The sequence below is a fragment of the Symphalangus syndactylus genome, chromosome 13 (assembly GCF_028878055.3).
Source record: "Symphalangus syndactylus isolate Jambi chromosome 13, NHGRI_mSymSyn1-v2.1_pri, whole genome shotgun sequence".
Lineage (NCBI taxonomy): Eukaryota > Metazoa > Chordata > Mammalia > Primates > Hylobatidae > Symphalangus > Symphalangus syndactylus.
Window position 1 is genome coordinate 35,363,142 of NC_072435.2, and position 20,010 is coordinate 35,383,151.

The 20,010-nt window shown below is 47.7% G+C and overlaps 2 protein-coding genes across 2 annotated transcripts; one reads left to right on the forward strand and one right to left on the reverse strand.

Moving 5' to 3' along the window:
- Positions 1-1,293: 1,293 nt before the first annotated feature.
- OR1M1 (olfactory receptor family 1 subfamily M member 1) lies at positions 1,294-9,982 on the forward strand. The gene is made up of 2 exons (XM_055237934.1): positions 1,294-1,390; positions 7,547-9,982. The coding sequence occupies exons 1-2, from the start codon at positions 1,362-1,364 to the stop codon at positions 8,499-8,501; spliced, it is 984 nt and encodes a 327-aa protein (XP_055093909.1). The 5' UTR covers positions 1,294-1,361; the 3' UTR covers positions 8,502-9,982.
- Positions 9,983-17,019: 7,037 nt separating this feature from the next.
- Positions 17,020-17,990, reverse strand: LOC129459322 (olfactory receptor 7G2). The gene is given in 2 exon segments (XM_055235928.1): positions 17,020-17,717; positions 17,720-17,990. Coding segments are annotated over 2 exon segments (969 nt in total).
- Between the last annotated feature and the right edge of the window lie 2,020 nt (positions 17,991-20,010).

The window sequence follows — 20,010 nt, forward strand, 5'->3', positions numbered from 1 at the left end:
TGGGAAGGGAGAGGTCAAAATAGGAAGGACACAGATTCAACAGAGGCTTGACTTGATAGTTGTGGAAGCTGAGTGATTGGGCACACAGGATTTCATTATCTGAAGCTGAGGCATACCAAAAAAAATGCTAGTTTTGTTGATCAAAAATGGCAGAATATTGACAATTGCATAAGGCTCAACCTAGTACTATGCTCTTTACTTTTTCTGTATTTGGGTATTTACATAGCTTTGAAAAACTGAGCCTTCATGTATCCATCAGTTTCATGAGTGTTTACTGAGTAGACACAACCCAATAACCTGGGCATGATCTTATAAAACCAAATTCCTGACAATTCCCAGTCATGCCACCATGGTCCCAATACTCAGAATCTGGTTGCAGACTTAGCCAACCACTCTCTCCGTGTACACCCATTAGGGTAGATTCTAGTTTCTCCTTTTGCAGAATTGAACGAAAGCCATGATGTCTTGACAGAGGGCTGCCCTGTTGAGGTTAAGTGATGAAAGCAGACAGCCCTGGGTCTTGGTGACAGATCACTGGGTAGATGTAGGAAAATGTTTGGAGTGTTTCTTAGTTCTTCTTCTTTTTTTTTTTTTTTGAGACGGAGTTTCGCTCTTGTTGCCCAGGCTGGAGTACAATGGTGCAATCTCAGCTCACCACAACCCCTGCCTCCTGGCTTCAAGCGATTCTCCTGCTTCAGCCTCCCAGTAGTAGCCGGGACTACGGGTGTGCGCCACCACACCCAGCTAATTTTTGTATTTTTAGTAGAGATGGGGTTTCACCATGTTGGCCAGGATGGTCTCGATCTCTTGACCTCGTGATCTGCCCACCTCAGCCTCCCAAAGTGCTGGGATTACAGGCATGAGCCACCGCACCCGGCCGTTTCTTAGTCCTTTAAGTGATGAGGAACACTGGCTTCCAATAAGAATGGAACCTTCTGATATAAGAAGCCCTGGGCATTGGAAAGACTGAGTTTAGAAGACAAGGAGAGTTTGTTCCTGGAAGAGAGAGTGCAGAGAAAGTTAGGAATCAAGCAACTTACCCCTAATTTGCCTCATGAAGACATAAAATGGTTCTTACTGCCACGTCCCAGCCCCCACAGGAAACAGAACTATTCAGGGACTAGAGACGAAATTGGACAATTTGTGTAACAAGGAGCTTGGGGAATTGACTTCTTATTGGCCCAGAAATTGTAAATATCCCCTCGGTTCCTACAACTTATCCCCCACCCTAGCTTTTCTTCTTTAGACGAGGAGGACAACTTCCCAGTGCTTCTATGTAGCATCTGCTGGCCCAAACGTCTAACTTCATCATCTAGTACCTGCTGGGAGGACACTGAGCCAGTTTAACTCATGCCTGGGTGATGGTGTCAAGAAGAGGAAAGATAGCCCAGTGAGTGAGCTGAGAGAGAGAGAGAGACTGAACGAATGTTGGTAAAATTAATGAAGGCCAAGCTAAATGATCTCAGATACACTGGAAGATTATTTTTTATTATTTATTGATTTACTGATTTATCTATTTTAGAGACAGAACCTTGCTCTGTCATCCAGGCTGGAGTGCAGTGGCACAATCACGGCTCACTGCAGCTTCTACCTCCTGGGCTTAAGCAATCCTCCTGCCTCAGCCTCTAGAGTAGTTGGGACTATAGGCATGTGCCACCACACCCGGCTGATTTTTTGAACACTTTTTCCCCCCAAGATGGAGTTTTGCTCTTGTTGCCGAGGCTGGAGTGCAATGGCGCGATCTCGGACTCCCAGGTTCAAGCAATTCTCCTACCTCAGCCTCCTGAGTAGCTAGGATTACAGGCATGCACCACCATGTCTTGCAAATTTTGTATTTTTAGTAGAGACGGGGTTTTGCCGTGTTGGTCAGGCTGGTCTCGAACTCCTGACCTCAGGTGATCACCCACCTCAGCCTCCCAAAGTACTGGGATTCACTGTGCTTGGCTGACACTGGAAGATTCTGTCTGGTCAATCAGCGCGCACTTCTCAGCCCAGGATCCAATGGCTCTTCTTATCAAACTAGCTCAGCCTGGTTTAGTTGTGATGCTACCAGTCCTTTACCTAAAAATCATGATTATTTGTAGCACTGTTTTTCTTCGTAACTAGACTTTTTTTTTTTTTTTTTTTGAGATGGAGTCTCACTCTGTCACCCAGGGTGGAGTGCAGTGGCACGATCTCGGCTCACTGCAACCTTCGCCTCCCGGGTTCAAGCAATTCTTCTGCCTTAGCCTCCCAAGTAGCTGGAATTACAGACGCCCGCCTCCACACCCACCTAATTTTTGTATTTTTAGTAGAGCTGGGGTTTCACCGTAATGGCCACGCTGGTCTCCAACTCTTGACCTCAGGTGATCCACCCGCCTCAGCCTCCCAAAGTTCTGGTATTACAAGTGTGAGCCACTGCGCCCAGCCTGGACTTTCTTTTCCAAGCCCACTTGAGTGCCTGAAGGAACAGATGGCTTCCCCCTCAGTACTTCTGTAGGCAGAAGTTGTGTTATTCCCCATATTGGGTCTTGGAAGCCCTTGGAGATTCGCAGGTATTCCAGGCTGAGAGACCTTAGACACAGAGTGCAGAGGTCCAGATGGGATAGGACTGGTGCTTCCTTGGAGAGAGGCTCATCAAGAAGCTTAAGGGATGACTCTTCGGGTTTCTGATACTTAAATTTTTCCCAAGAGCTGTGGAAGAATGAGGAGCGACAGAGTAATTCAGTGAAAGCTTAGGTGTCAGGGCAGGAGGATGTCTAAGATCAGTTCCTTGATTCCATTAGTAATTTAATCACAGAGCATTCACTGGCTTCTCTTGAGATAGAAAAATACTCTGACTCGGCCGGGCGCGGTGGCTCACACCTGTAATCCCAGCACTTTGGAAGGCCGAGGCGGGCAGATCACCTGTGGTCAGGAGTTCGAGACCAGCCTGGCCAGCATGGTGAAATCCCATCTCTAGTAAACATACAAAAAAATTAGCCAGGTGTGTTGGTGGGTGCCTCTAATCCCAGGTACTCGGGAGGCTGAGGCTGGAGAATCACTTATATTCGGGAGGCGGAGGTTGCAGTGAGCTGAGATTGCGCCATTGCACTCCTGCCTGAGCAACAAGAGTGAAACTCTGTCTCAAAAAAAAAAAAAAAAATACTCTGACTCTTTTTAAAATGTTTTAATTCTATATATTTATGAGGTACATAGTAATGTTTCCATATATGTAATGTATAGTGATCAGATCTGGGTAATTAGCACATCTATTATCTCAAACATTTATCATTTCTCTGTGTTGGGAACATTCAATATCCTCCTTCTAGCTGTTTCGCTATATAGCACATTATTGTTAACTGTATTCATCCTACAGGGATATAGAAGACTAGAACTTATTCTTCCAATCTGCCTGTAGTTCTCTATGCTGTAACAAATCTCTTCCTATCTGCCCCCTCCCTCTACCCTTCCCAGACTCTAGTATCCTCTGTTCTTTTTACTTCTATGAAATCATTTTTTTTCTTTTAGCTTTCACATATGAGTGAGAACATGCAGTGTTTAACTTTCTGTTCCTGGCTTATTTCATTTATAATATTCTCCAGTTCTTTCCCTGTTGCTGTAAATCACAAGATCTCCTTCATTTTTATGGCTGAATAGTTTTCCATTGTGTATTTAAACCACATTTTTTTTTTTTTTTTTTTTTGAGACAGAGTTTCACTCTTGTCACCCCGGCTGGAGTGCAATGGCGCAATCTCGGCTCACTGCAACCTCCGCCTCCTGGGTTCAAGTGATTCTCCTGCCTCAGCCTTCCAAGTAGCCGGGATTACAGGGGCCCACCAATACGCCCAGCTGGTTTTTTGTATTTTTAGTAGAGACGGAGTTTCGCCATGTCGGCCAGGCTGGTCTCGAACTCCTGACCTCAGGTGATCCGCCTGCCTCAGCCTCCCAAAGTGCTGGGATTACAGGTGTGAGCCACCGTGCCCTGCCTAAAGCCAACACATTTTCCAAAAATACCTGGCTGCCTTAACAGTTTTCGGAGTGCTCTTACAATCCTCAGGGGTGGTGTGTGTGTGGGGTGTGATTCTCTATTAATGCAAGCTCCTCATAATCTGATAAATGCCACCAGGAGTTCATCTCCCTCACTAAACTGTGAATTCATGAATCCATGCGTGCTTCATGGATTACAGAGATTAAGAGTACATGCTCTAGATTTAGAATGCTTGGGCTAATCCTGCCACCTGCTCTCAGTGAAACCCCATTTGATTTTGTTAATCTTCTGTGCTTCCATTTCCTCCTGCATGAAACAGCACTAACATCATTCTGTTGTCATGAGTAGCAAATTAGCAGAGACCTTAGATCGGTGCCTGGCAATACAGGATAATCATCACTGATTCATGCGTATATGGAACAATTATGTTTATGCGTTCTGTATCCCAGACAAGATGCTGGTCACAAAAATGAACAAAGACAAACAATTCCTGATTTCAAATGTCTTGAGGACAGGGTCTGTGTATTTTCATATATTTGCCCCCACAACTCAGCCCGGATCCTGTCACTGTATATTGCAATTACCAATAATTTTTTACAGAATGAATGAACGAATGCGTAAGTGAATAAAAGTGACCTGTGCAAGGTGTTCATTAGAAATCACAAAAATAAAAAATAAAAATATAAAAGTGACACGATCAGAACCGTAATGCAGGAAGATTAATTTAGTGACTTCAGGATTGTTCCTTTTTTTGAGATGGAGTTTTGCTCTTGTTGCCCAGGCGGGAGTGCAATGGCGCAATCTGGGCTCACTGCAACCTCTGCCTCCCGGGTTCAAGCAATTCTCCTGCCTCAGCCCCCCGAGTAGCTGGGATTACAGGCATGCACCACCACGCCCAGCTAATTTTGTATTTTTAGTAGAGACAGGGTTTCTCCATGTTGGTCAGGCTGGACTCGAACTCCCAACCTCAGGTGATCCACCTGCCTCAGCCTCCCAAAGTGCTAGGATGACAGGCGTGAGCCACCGCACCCGGCTGACTTCAGGATTGTTTCAAAGGAAGATAACTGGATGCATGAGGCTAGCTAAAGATTAGTGAACTTGGCAACTCAGAAGTAATAAGAGCCTTTCATTTAGGGTGTCTGGAAGAAGAGATGACTGGAAATTACTATAAAAATAAAAAGTTCAGGCCGGGCGTGGTGGCTCATGCCTGTAATCCCAGCACTTTGGGAGGCCAAGGTGGGCAGATCACGAGGTCAGGAGATTGAGACCATCCTGGCTAACATGGTGAAACCCCGTCTCTACTAAAAAGCACAAAAAATTAGCTGGGTGTGGTGGCGGGCACCTGTAGTCCCAGCTACTCGGGAGGCTGAGGCAGGAGAATGGCGTGAACCTGGGAGGCAGGGCTTGCAGTGAGCCAAGATCATGCCACTGCACTCCAGCTTGGGTGACAGAGCAAGACTCTGTCTCAAAAAAAAAAAAAAAACAAATAAATAAAATAAAAAATAGAAAGTTCAGGCTGGGAGCAATGGCTTACACCCGTAATCCCGGCACTTTGGGAGGCCAAGTGTCAGGCGTTCGAGACCGGCCTGGCCAAGGTTAAACCCCATTTCTTTCTTTTTTTTTTTTATTTGCACCACAGGTGCTATTGTTTATTTTAATTCCAATTAATCAAGAATTGCCACACATGCTAAGGATAAAGCTGTTGGATGTGAACTAAGGAGCATGTTGCTATTTTATTTTAGTGTCCAGATACTCAGCTGGGTTAAACTCCATTTCTACTAAAAATACAAAAGTGAGCTGGGCATGGTGGCATGCTCCTGTAATCCCAGCTACTCGGGAGGGGGAGGCAGGAGAATTGCTTGAGCCTGGGAAGCAGAGATTAGAGTGAGCCAAGATCATGCCACTGCACTCCAGCCTAGGCAACAGAGCAAGACCCCGTCTCAAAAGGAAAAAAAACACGAAGGAAGTTTGACTTGTAGAGGATGTAACACTCATTGATGGATTGGCTTTGGTGGTGGAGGTAGAAAGGGAGGAAGATGGAAAATGTCAAACACAGGTATCTGGAAGGATGGTGATTCCATTCATGGACTTAGTGGCTCTGGGAGAAAATAGACTTTATTTTTTTATATGTTGAGTTTGCCATGTCAGGAAGAAAGAAAAGAGGGAAAGAATGCTTTGTATAACCCTATATTATTATTGTTGTTGTTGTTGTTATTGAGACGGAGTCTTGCTCTGTCACCAGGCTGGAGTACTGTGGCGTGATCTTGGCTCACTGCAACCTCTGCTCCAAGGGTCAAGCAATCTTCCCACGTCAGCCTCCTGAGTATTTGGGACTACAGGAGTCCACCATCATGCCCAGCTATTTTTTTTTTTTTTTTTTGGTAGAGATGGGGTTTTGCTATGTTGCTCAGGCTGCTCTTGAACACCTGCATTCAAGCTATCTGCCCGCCTCAGCCTCCCAAAGTGCTGGCATTACAGATGGGACCCATTGTGCCAGGCCCTAATATTTTTTAATTAATAAAAATGAAGAAGAGTTGCTATAAATACTTCATCCATGGTTTAAGGTGCAGCCTATATATAAGCTGTTGTCAGGCCAAGTGCAGTAGCTCACACCTGCAATCACAGCGCTTTGGAAAGCCTAGATGGGAGGATCACTTGAGCTCAGGAGTTCAAGACCAGCCTGGACAACATAGCAAGACCCTGTCTCCACCAAACACAAAAAAAGATAAATAAGCCAGGCTTGGTGCTGTGTGCCTATAGACCCCGCTACTAGAGAGGCTGTGGCAGGAGGATGGCTTTAGCCTAGGAGTTCAAGGTTGCAATGAGCTATGATTGCACCACTGCACTCCCTCCTGGGTGACACAGCAAGACCCTGTCTCTAAAAAATAATATCTTTAGCTTGGCGCGGTGGCTCACGCCTGTAATCCCAGCACTTTGGGAGGCCAAGGTGGGTGGATCACAAGGTCAGGAGTTCGAGACCAGCCTAGCCAATATGGTGAAACCCTGTTTCTACTAAAAGTACAAAAAATTAGCCAGGCGTGACGGTGGGCACCTGTAGTCCCAGCTACTCAGGAGGCTGAGGCAGGAGAATCACTTGAACCCAGGAGGCAGAGGTTGCAGTGAGCAGAGATTGCACCACTGCACTCCAACCTGGGTGACAAAGCAAGACTCTGTCTCAAAAAATATACATATATGTATATATATGTATATATATACATATGTAATAATATATATAATATTTCTATTTTAGAGACAGGGTCTCTAAAGTTACAACACCATACATGTGTGGAATATATTTACATATATTCTCTCTCTCTCTCTCTCTCTATATATATATATATATACACCCATATATATATTCTATATATATACACACACACAACACCATACACGTGTGGAATATATTTACATATATTCTCTCTGTCTCTATATATACACACACACATATATATATTCTATACACACACACACACACACACACATATATATATATGTGGTGTCATAATTAGCCCAGATGAGAACTGGGATGTGATCTCATCTAACCTTCCAAAACCATCTCCCTGGCATTCCTATAACCTCCCCTTTCCATACGTCCAGAGGAATCACACCCATGGAACCAAGAAACCAAACCAGTGCATCTCAATTCATCCTCCTGGGACTCTCAGAAAAGCCGGAGCAGGAGACGCTTCTCTTTTCTCTGTTCCTCTGCATGTACCTGGTCACGGTCGTGGGGAACCTGCTCATCATCCTGGCCATCAGCGTAGACTCCCACCTCCACACCCCCATGTACTTCTTCCTGGCCAACCTGTCCCTGGTTGATTTCTGTCTGGCCACCAACACCATCCCCAAGATGCTGGTGAGCCTTCAAACTGGGAGCAAGACCATCTCTTATCCCTGCTGCCTGATCCAGATGTACTTCTTCCATTTCTTCGGCATCGTGGACAGCGTCTTAATCGCCGTGATGGCTTATGACCGGTTCGTGGCCATCTGCCACCCATTGCACTACGCCAAGATCATGAGCCCACGCCTCTGTGGCCTGCTGGTCGGCGTCCCCTGGGCGTTTTCCTGCTTCATCTCACTCACTCACATCCTCCTGATGGCCCGTCTCGTTTTCTGCGGCAGCCACGAGGTGCCTCACTACTTCTGCGACCTCACTCCCATCCTCCGACTTTCGTGCAAGGACGTCTCTGTGAACAAGATCTTCATCCTCATTGTGGCAGGGATGCTGATAGCCACGCCCTTTGTCTGCATCCTGGCCTCCTATGCTCGAATCCTTGTGGCCATCATGAAGGTCCCCTCTGCAGGCGGCAGGAAGAAAGCTTTCTCTACCTGCAGCTCCCACCTGTCTGTGGTTGCTCTCTTCTATGGGACCACCATTGGCGTCTATCTGTGTCCCTCCTCTGTCCGCACCACTGTGAAGGAGAAAGCTTCTGCGGTGATGTACACAGCAGTCACCCCCATGCTGAACCCCTTCATCTACAGCTTGAGGAACAGAGACCTGAAAGGGGCTCTCAGGAAGCTGGTCAACAGAAAGATCGCTTCATCTTCCTGACCACCAGGACTTGGGAACTTCTGGGGGGTAGAATATATACATCTGGGGGTCTTGGGCTAACATCTGGAATTGCATGAGTTGAAGAATAGGCACTTTGCATTTTATTATTATTATTGTTTAGAAATGGGGTCTCACTATGTTGCCTGTGCTGGAGTGCAGTGGCGTGATCATAGCTCACTGCAGCTTCAAACTTCTCTCTGTTTGTGCGTTGTTTTACTAGAGACGGGGGTCTCACTAATTTGGCCAGGCTTGTCTGGAACTCCTGGGCTCAAGCAATACCTCCCCCTCAGCCTTCTAACGTCCTAGGATTACAGGTGTGAGCTACTGTGCTGAGCCTCACTTTGAATTTTTTGTTCGTTTTTGTTTTTTTGAGACAGAGTCTCGCTCTGTTGCCCAGGCTGGAGTGCAGTGGCATGATCACGGCTTGTTGCAGCCTTGACCTCCCTGGCTCAAGTGATCCTCCCACCTCAGCCTTCCAAGTAGCTAGGATCATAGGCACGTACCACCATGCTCAGCTAATTTTTGTATTTTTTGTACAGACAGGGTTTTGCAGTACTACCCAGCCTGCAGAAGTTTCACGGGAAATCTCAGGTTGGTCTGGTAACTGTTTTTCTTTTTGTTTTCTTTTTTGTTTTTGAGACAGAGTCTCATTCTGTCACCCAGGCTGGAGTGCAATGGCATGATCTCTGCTCACTGCAACCTCCGCCTCTGGGTTCAAGCGATTCACCTGCCTCACCCTCCAGAGTAGCTGGGACTACAGGTACCCATCACCATACCCGGCTAATTTTTGTATTTTTAGTGGTGACAGGGTTTTACCATGTGGGCCAGGCTGGTCTCAAACTCCTGACCTCAAATGATCCACCCACCTTGGCCTCCCAAAGTGCTGGGATTACAGGCATGAGCCACCAAGCATGGCTGGAAATGCCATTTGAGGACACAGCGAAAGGGGGTCTATCTGCCACGGAAGAAAGACTTCACCAAAAACCAATCCCAACAGCACGTCGATCTTGGGCTTCTGACCTTCAAAACCATGAGACAATCCACTTCGCTTATTTAGCCACCCAGTCTGCAGTGTTTTGTTATAACCAGCCCCGGCCGAATAACACAGTGACCATTGGGGAGGAGTCTTAGGAAGATGTCAACACGTGAAGGAGTGAAATGCCGCCCCTGTGGTTCTGTGGCTGGACCGACTCTATCTCTGAACTCTGTTAGGAAAGATAATCATTTTGGGGCTCTGTTGCCCAGGCTGGAGTGCAGCAGCATGATTATAGCTCACTGCAGTTTTGACCTCCTGGGCTCAAGCAATCCTTCCACCTCAGCCTCCCAAGTAGTTGGGACCAGAGGCATGCAGCACCAGGCCCGGCTAATTTATTTTTATCTTAATTTTTTTTTAGTAGAGATGGGGTCTCACTATGTTGTCCAGGCTGCTCTCAAACTCCTGGGCTCAAGCCATCCTCCCACCTCAACCTCTCAAAATGCTGGGATTACAGGTGTGAGCCACTACACCTGGCTGATTTATTTTATTTTTTTGAGACAGAGTCTCACTCTGTTGCCCAGGCTGGAGTGTAGTGGGCATGATCTCAGCTCACTGCAACCTCTACCTCCTGGGTTCTTGCAATTCTCCGCCTCAGCCTCCCCAGTATCTGGGACTACGGGTGCGCACCAACACGCCCAGCTAGTTTTTTTGTATTTTTAGTAGAGATGGGGTTTCACCATGTTGGCCAGGCTGGTCTTGAACTTCTGACCTCAGGTGATCCACCTGCCTTGGCCTCCCAAAATGTTGCGATTACAGACATCAGCCACCACACCTGGCCCAATCATTGTTTTTACCCCTTGTCTTTATATGAGTCACTATTAAAGTAGAAGTGTCCTGGGTGCTGTGGCTTACACCCATAATCCCAGCACTTTGGGAGGCCAAGGCAGGCAGATCACCTGAGGTCAGGAGTTCAAGACCAGCCTGGCCAACATGGCAAAACCCCATCTCTACTAAAAATACAAAAATTAGCCAGGCATGGTGGTGCGTGCCTGTAATCCCAGCTACTCGGGAGGCTGAGGCAGGAGAATCACTTGAACCCGGGAGGTGGAGGTTGCAGTGAGCTGAGATGGCACCACTGCACTTCAGCCTGGGGGATGGAGTGAGACTGTCTCAAAATAAATAAATAAGTAAATAAATAAATAAATAAAGCTGAAGTGTCTCAAGTTGATATAATTTGGATGTTTGTCTTCTCCAGATCTTATGTTGCAATGTGATCCCCAGTGTTGGAGGTGAGGTCTAGGCAGAGGTGTTTGGTTATGGGGGCAGATTCATCATAAAGACTTTAGTGCCCTCCCCATAGTAATGAGGAAGTTCTTGTTCTACTACTTCACAAAGACCCTGGCACTCCTCCCCTCTCTCTCTTCCTCTCTCACCATTTGACACACCAGCTCCCCTTCCCCTTCCACCGTGATTGGAAGCTTCCTGAGGTCTGCACCAGAAGTAGATGATGGCACCACCCTTCTTGTACAGTCTGCAGAACTGTGAGCGAAATAAACCTCTTTTCTTTATAAATTACCCAGACTCTAGGCCGGGCTCATTGGCTCACGCCTGTAATCCCAGCACTTTGGGAGGCCAAGGCAGGCAGATCACTTGAGGTCAGGAGCTCGAAAGCAGTCTGGCCAACATGGTGAAACCCTGTCTCTACCAAAAATGCAAAAATTAGCCGGGCGTGGTGGCACACTCCTGTAATCCCAGCTTCTGGAGAGGCTGAGGCAGGAGAATTGCTTGAACCCAGGAGGCAGAGGTTGCAGTGAGCTGAGACTGCGCCACTGCACTCCAGCCTGGGCAACAAGAGTGACACTCTGTCTCAAAATAAATAAATAAATAAATAACCCAGACTCAGGTATTCCTTGTAGCAACACAAACACTGATATAGAAGTCTTCCTAAATATGTAAACAAATACAATAATGCTAACTTAAAAAAAATTTTTTTTTGAGAAGGTGTTTCACTGTGTCACCCAGGCTGGAGTGCAATGGTGCCATCTCAGCTCATTGCAACCTCCACCTCCCCGGTTCAAGTGATTCTCCTGCCTCAGCCTCCCGAGTAGCTGGGATTACAAGTGTGTGCCACCACGCCTGGCTACTTTTTTGTATTTTTAGTAGAGACTGCATTTCACCATGTTGCCCAGGCTGGTCTTGAACTCCTGACCTCAGGTGATCCACCCGCCTCGGCCTCCCAAAGTGCTGGGCTTACAGGTGTGAGCCACTGCACCTGGCCAATAATGCTAACTTTATAGAGGAGCAAATAGAGCCTGGAGCAGTGAAATAAAGTGTCAACAATCATACGGTTATTTACAAAGCACAGGTGGGATTCAAAGCCAGTTGGTCTGATTCCAAATTCTCACCCTTAACCATGATGATCTTCTCTTGTATTCGAATACCTTAATCAGGTTTTCCAGATCATTCATTATGAATTTCTCTTTTGTATATTTCACAGCTTAAAGTCCAAAGTAGCTGGCATATTAGTGGAATGATGACACTCTAGAAATGGGTTTCTGAGAGGTGAGACCCACAGGGAGAAAAGGCCAGCTGCAGTGGCTCATGCCTGTAATCCTGGCACTTTGGAAGCTGAGGCAGGTGGATTGCATGAGCCCAGGAGTTTGAGACTACTCTGTGCAACATAGTGAAACCCCTTCTCTACAAAAAATAAAAAATTAGCCAGACGTGGTAGTGTGAACCTGTAGTCTCAGCTACTCCAGAGGCTGAGGTGAGAGGATGCATCACCTGAGCCTGAGGTGGTTGAGGCTGCAGTGAGCCATGATCACACCACTGCACTCCAGCCTGGGCAACAGAGTGAGATTCTGCTAAAAAAAAAAAAAAAAAAATACAAATTGCCTAGTAGGAAACTCTCACCCTTATTTATTTTATTTTATTTTTATTTGTTTATTTATTTATGTATTTATTTATTTTGAGACGAAGTTTTGCTCTTGTCGTCCAGGCTGGAGTACAGTGGCAAGATCTCAGCTCACTGCAACTTCCGCCTCACGGGTTCAAGCGATTCTCCTGCCTCAGCCTCCAGAGTAGCTGGGACTACAGGCATGCGCCACCACGCCCAGCTAATTTTTATATTTTTTAGTAGAGACGGGGTTTCACCATGTTGGCCAGGCAGGTCTTGAACTCCTGACCTCAGGTGATCCGCCCGCCTTGGCCTCCCAAAGTGCTGGGATTTCAGGCATGAGCCACAGCGCCTGGCCTCTTCTTCCTTCTGTACTGGATTCAACACCTCTTTCTCTACAGACCTTTAAAGGCGCCCTCATTTTAACAAACAATATCAGAAAGACTAATACTACATTTCAGCTTAAAAATAAAATTAATTCATCAGGATGTGTGTGTGTATTTTTAAAAATTTTATATTCCTGCATAAGAATATGTGGTATTACTTTCTCTTACATTCAAATGGTCTCCTTCATTCTGAGAATGCCACCAGATGATGAAAAGTATGACACCTTTTTTTTTTTTTTTAGATGGAGTCTTGCTGTGTCACCCAGGCTGGAGTGCAGTGGTATGATCTTAGCTCATTGCAACCTCTGTCTCCCGGGTTCAAACGATTCTTCTGCCTCAGCCTCCCAAGTAGCTGAGACAAAGTCCAGCTGATTTTTGACATTTCTAATAGTGGTGTGTACCTATGGTCCCATCTACTTGGAAGGCTGAGGCAGGAGGAGCACTTGAGCCCAGGAGGTTGAGGCTGAAGTGAGCTATGATCATACCCCTGACCTCCAGCCTGGGTGAGAGTAAGACCCTTCTCAAAAAAAAAAAAAAAAAAAAAAAACAGGAAACAACAATCAGGACACAAAATTCATTCATGAAGTTTCAACTTTAACAATGTCAAAAAGAATAAAATTTGTTTAATAAATTGTATAGGGCTATAAACAACATGCATATTAAAAGGACGGATTTGTAGGGCAAAAATGTACAAGACTGTCAATCAAATACTAACAGCATCAATAAAATTCCTGTCTCCATGGTTACATTACTTCTTCCTTTTCTTTGTGTTTTCTCCACTTCTGTCTTTTTTTTTCTTTCTTTTTTCTTTTTTTATTTGAGACTGAGTCTCACTCTGTTGCCCAGGCTGGAGTGCAATGGTGCAATCATAGCTCACTGCAGTCTCCAACTCCTGGGCTCAAGAGATCTCCCATTTCAGCCTCCCGAGTAATTGGGACTACAGGTACACACCACCATGCCAAGCTAATTTTTTGAATTTTTTTGTAACAGGGTCTGACTTTGTTGTCCAGCTGGTTTCAAACTCCTGGCCTCAAGCAATTCTCTTGTCTCAGCCTCCCAAAGTGTTGGAATTACAAGGATGAACCACTGCTCCTGGCCTCCACCTCTGCCTATCTTATAAGAAAACATGTGGTTACATTTAGAGCCTGCTCAGGTAATCTAGGGTAAGCTGCTTCTCTGCAAAGACCCTTTTCCCAAATAAGTCACATTCACCCTTTTGTCATATGATTCAAGGCCAGGTGCGGTGGCTCACGTCTGTAATCCCAGCACTTTGGGAGGCTGAGGCAGGTGTATCACTTGAGTCCGGAAGTTCAAGACCAGCCTGGCCAACATGGCAAAAACCCATCTCTTTGTATTAGAGTTTGTATTTTTATTAAAAATACAAAAATTAGCAGACTGTGGTGGCAGGCACCTGTAATCCCAACTTCTCAGGAGGCAGAGGAAGGAGGATCTCTTGAACCCAGGAAGCGGAGTTTGCAGTGAGCCGAGATCACGCCACTGCACTCCAGCCTGGGCGACAGGGCAAGACTCCATCTCACATAAATAAATAAATAAATAAAAGCTCAGATTCACAAGCGAGAGGATTAGAATGTGGATATAGTCTTCTGAGGGCCATGAGCCAACTCATGACAGACATGTCTTCTGGTTGACTCCATGAAAGTTATCTATTATCAATGGACCCAGGGAAGGGTTCTCTGTTTTCTGTCTCTGGGAATCAGGTCTAGATATGTCTCCTGCACTGACTGCAACTCTACCTGTTGCAGTCAGAGGAAAACCAGTGCTGGGGGAGGGCACCTCATGAAGGACTGAATGAAGCCCTCTCCTATTCCTGCACATTCCCTAATTCTGAGATCCTTGTAACGAAAGAGAACTGTCTTTATTGTCTGAGCATATTAGAGTTAGGGTTGCTATTTATTTATTTATTTATTTATTTATTTATTTAGTCTTGCTCTGTCTCCCAGGCTGGAGTGCAGCGGTGCAATCTCGGCTCACTGCAACCTCTGCCTCCTGGGCTCAAGCAATTCTCCTGCCTCAGCCTCCTGAGTAGCTGGGATTACAGGCTCCAGCCACCACACCTGGCTAATTTTTGTGTTTTCAGTAGAGATGGGGTTTCACCATGTTGGCCAGGCCAGTTTTGAACTCCTGACCTCAAGTGATCCACCCACCTTGGCCTCCCAAAGTGCTGGGATAATAGGCATGAGCCACCGTGCCTGGCCAGGGCTCCTATTTTTTTTTTTTTTCGAGACGGAGTCTTGCTCTGTCACCCAGGCTGGAGTGCAGTGGCCTGATCTTGGCTCACTGCAAGCTCCGCCTCCTGGGTTCACACCATTCTCCTGCCTCAGCCTCCCGAGTAGCTGGGACTACAGGTGCCCGCCACCACACCCGGCTAATTTTTTGTATTTTTTAGTAGAGACGAGGTTTCACCGTGTTAGCCAGGATGGTCTCGATCTCCTGAGCTCGTGATCCACCTGCCTCAGCCTCCCAAAGTGCTAGGATTACAGGTGTGAGCCACTGTGCCTGACCCAGGGCTCCTATTTTTTAAATTGGAACCTAAGGTGTCCTCACTTATGAAGTTCAAATATCTCACAATAATCTCAAATCACTAAGATAATCTAATTATGCTAATTTTTTTATGATAAAACTGAGCATAATAGATGCTAATGTTGTCTAGGGAGAATATAGTTTACCAGTGACTGGTCCCACTAGTTACTAAATTGGATGAAAACTTAGCTCCCTTGACCCACTATAGGTCTACACTGCAATTGACAAGACCCTAAATATGCAATAAGGTGGAAGCTTGTCTCCAGATATAACAACAACCTCGCTTAAATCCTTTTCCCGGCAGGGCACAGTGACTTCACCTCTAATCTCAGATCTTTGGGAGGCCATGGCAGGAGGATCACTTGAACCTAGGTTTTGAGACCTACCTGGGCAACATAGCCAGAGTCCATCTGTACACCACACCCCACACTGGGCGTGGTGGTGCATGCCTGGAGTCCTAGCTTCCTAGGAGGCTGAGGTAGGAGGGTCCCTGGAGTTTGAGCCCTGGAGTCCTGGAGTTTGAGGCTGCAGGGAGCTATGATCGTGTCATTGCATTCCAGCCTAGGTGACAAAGCAAGACCCTGTCTGTGAAAAAAAAAAAAAAACCAAAAAACAAAACTACCCAGCTACTTGGGAGCCTGAGGCAGGAGAATCGCTTGAACCCGGAAGGTGAAGGTTGCAGTGAGCCGAGATCATGCTATTGCACTCCAGCCTAGGGGACAGAGCAAGACTCCGTCTCAGGAAAAAAAAAAAAAAACTAAACTAAACAAAAAACCAAAAACACATTTTTCTGACCTATCCCCCTGACCTATCTACCTTCCACAACTTTTCTTCTTCTGAGACTAATCCATTAAAAAAAAATCACTCAGCCAGGCTCGGTGGCTCACGCCTGTAATCCCAGTAATCCCAGAACTTTGGGAGGCCGAGGTGAATGGATCACAAGGTCAGGAGATCGAGACCACCCTGGCCAGCATGGTGAAACCTCATCTCTACTAAAAATACAAAAATTAGCCGGGTGTGGTGTTGTGTGCCTGTAGTCCCAGCTACTCAGTAGGCTGAGGCGGGAGAATCGCTTGAACCCGGGAGGTGGAGATTATAGTGAGCCGAGATCACACCACTTCACTTCAGCCTGGCCGACAGAGTGAGACTCCATCTCTAAATAAATAAATAAATAACTTGGGCTCAGCCTCTGAGTCTATGGCCTGAGCAAAGAAATTGAGTCTAGAGAATTAAAATAACATGTCCATCATCACAGATCCAGAAAAAAAAAGCAAAGTCAGATTTCAAGCCTGAGTGGAAATGTAGTTGGCCTTTATGCCATCTAGACATTTTGGAAGAACTTGGTGATGAAAGAGTCAGGCAGGCTGGGCGCGGTGTCTCGTGCCTGTAATCCCAGCACTTTGGGAGGCCAAGGCGGGTGGATCACTTGACATCAGGAGTTCGAGCCCAGCCTGGCCAACACAGTGAAACCCCATCTCTACTAAAAATACAAAAATTAGCTGGGTGTGGTGGCACGTGCCTGTAACCTCTGCTACTCAGGAGGCTGAGGCAGGAGAATGGCTTGAACCCGGAGGTGGAAGTTGCAGTGAACCACCAAGTTCGTGCCATTGCACTCCAGCCTGGGAGACAGAGCAAGACTCCATCTCAGAGAAAAAACACAAAAAAACAAAAAACAAAGAGTCAGGCATTCTAGCTCACCAGGAATCCTGTCACTTTGACTTACTCTAGAAACCTGAATCCAAAGCAAATGGCACACCACAGAAGAGAAGGTATCCTCCCTATGAACTTCCTCAAGGTTCCCTTCATGTCCTTATTTCTCAGACTATAGATAAAGGGGTTCACCATTTGAGGGACCACAGAATACATCACTGAAGCCACTGCAGTCTTCCTAGGTGAGTCAGTAACTGCAGAACTAATGTACACCCCCAAACCTGCCCCATAGAACACGAGCACAACGGAGAGGTGACACCCACAGGTGGAAAAGGCTTTGTGCTTTCCACTTGCTGATGGCATTCTCAAAACAGAGGAGGCGATCTGAGTGTAAGAGAAAATGATTCCAGACAGAGGAACACCACCAAATATGCAAGCTGCAAACTATATCAGGATGCTATTGATGAGGGTGTCCGAACAGGCGAGTTGGATGACCTGAGCCAGTTCACAGAAGAGCGGGATTTCCAGGTCTGTGCAGAAGGACAGCCTCAACACCACCAGGCTGAGAAGAAGGGCATTCACAATGCTAGTCAACAGAGAGAGAAGAATCAGCAGGCCACAGAGGCGGGGGTTCATGATGACCGTGTATCTAAGGGGGTGACAAATGGCCACATAGGGGTCATAGGCCATTGCTGCAAGGAGACAATTTTCCAAGCCAGCAAAAACCAAAACAAAGCAGATCTGGGTGAGGCAGCCGGTGTACATGTTGCTCGATTCTGAGCTTGGATGTTCACCAGCATCTTTGGGATCGTGGTTGTGCTTAAACAAATGTCCGAAAAGGAGAGATTGGAGAGGAAGAAGTACATGGGGGTGTGGAGGTGGGAGTCAGAGATGACAGCCAGGATGATGAGCAGGTTCCCCAGGATGGTGACCAGGTACATGGACAGGAACAGGCTGAAGAGGACAGGCTGCAGTTCTGGATCCTCTATCAGTCCCAGGAGAAGGAATTCTGAAACAGCTGTTTGGTTTCTCGCTTCCATGCTGTTGATGATGAATCTGATGGAAAAGATAACAAAATCTGTAAGTAGCAGCTGCATCGGCATCACTCGAGAACATGACAGAAATGCAAAATCTTGCTCCCCTCCCCAGACTTCTTGCTGATAAACTCTGGGGATGAGAACCGACAGTCTATTCTTTCACAAGCCTTGTAGATGTTTTTGATAGATGCTGAATTTTGAGAGCCAGTTCAAAACGTCTACTTAGAAGTGGAGTTTTCTTTTTTTTTTTTATTAATTTTTTTTGCACACAAAAACAATAAACATTTTCTAAAAATACATACAAACAAAAAGATGCGTATCAAACATATTAGGAAGGTTGCACATGGGAAGTCGGGGAATAGAAATGGGGGGTGGGAGTTAAAATAAATGAGAGAGGGACTTTATATGGATCAGTGATAATAACTCAATCCTCTATTTGACAAAGAAGAGGGAGAAGGAAGAGGAAGAAAAAGAAAGTGGGATAAAGGATCAGAAAGGGAGGAAAATAGAAAAAATTAGAGTATGACTCCAGGGTAGACCTGTTTTGTTGTCACTGAGTTGGTTGGTTGGTTTGTCTGTTGTATTTTTCATGTTTCGCCAAGTTGGCCAGACTGGTCTCGAACTCCTAGCCCGAAGTGATCAACCCGCTTCGCCCCCCAGAGTGCCGGGACCACAGGCGTGAGCCACCACGTCCAGCCCCCACATTGTTTCTGGCCTCCGTGGTAGACCTCCCAGAGGGAGCGGCCGGGCAGAGGCGCTCCTCACTTCTTCCCAGACACGGGGCGGCCGGGCAGAGGCGCTCCTCACTTCCCAGACGGGGCGGCCAGGCAGAGACGCTCCTCACTTCTTCCCAGACGATAGGTGGCCGGGCAGAGGCACTCCTCACTTCCCAGACGATGGGTGGCCGGGCAGAGGCGCTCCTCACTTCCCAGACGGGGCGGCCGGGCAGAGGCGCTCCTCACTTCCCAGACGGGGCGGCCGGGCCGAGGCTCTACTCACTTCTTCCCAGACGGGGCGGCTGGGCAGAGGCGCTCCTCACTTCTTCCCGGACGGGGCGGCCAGGCAGAGGCGCTCCTCACTTCCCAGACGGGGCGGCCGGGCAGAGGCGCTCCTCACTTCCCAGACGGGGCGGCCGGGCAGAGGCGCTCCTCACTTCTTCCCAGACGAGGTGGCCGGGCAGAGGCGCTCCTCACTTCTTCCCAGACGGGGTGGCCAGGCAGAGGCACTCCTCACTTCCTCTCAGACCGGGCGGCCGGGCAGAGGCGCTCCTCACTTCCCAGACGATGGGTGGCCAGACAGAGGCGCTCCTCACTTCCCAGACGATAGGTGGCCGGGCAGAGGCGCTTCTCACTTCCCAGACGGGGTGGCCAGGCAGAGGCGCTCCTCACTTCCCAGACGATGGGTGGCCGGGCAGAGGTGCTCCTCACTTCCCAGATGACAGGTGGCCGGGCAGAGGCGCTCCTCACTTCCCAGACGATGGGTGGCCGGGCAGAGGCGCTCCTCACTTCCCAGACGATGGGTGGCCGGGCAGAGACGCTCCCCACCTCCCAGACAGGGCGGCCGGGCAGAGACGCTCCCCACCTCCCCGACGGGGCGGCGGCCGGGCAGGGGCTGCAATCCCAACACCCTGGTAGGCCAAGGCAGGCGGCTGGGAGGCGGAGGCTGCCGCGAGGCCAGACCACACCACGGCACTCCAGCCCGGGTAACACCGAGCACCGGGTGAGGGAGACTCCGTCTGTAGTCCCAGCACCTCGGGAGGCTGAGGCGGGCAGAGCAGTCGGCGTCAGGAGCTGGCGACGAGCGTGGCCAACATGGCGAACGCGTGCCTGCAGCCAAAGGAGAAAAAGCAGGCAGCGGTAGCGCACGCCGGCAGTCCCAGGCAGTCCGCAGCGCGGGGAGCAGCGAGCCGAGTAGATTGCAGCCTGGGCCACAGAGGGAAAGAGAAAGACGAAAGAAAGAAAGAAGAAAGAAAGAGAGAGAGAGGAAGGAAGGAAGGAAGGAAGGAAGGAAGGAAGGAAGGAAG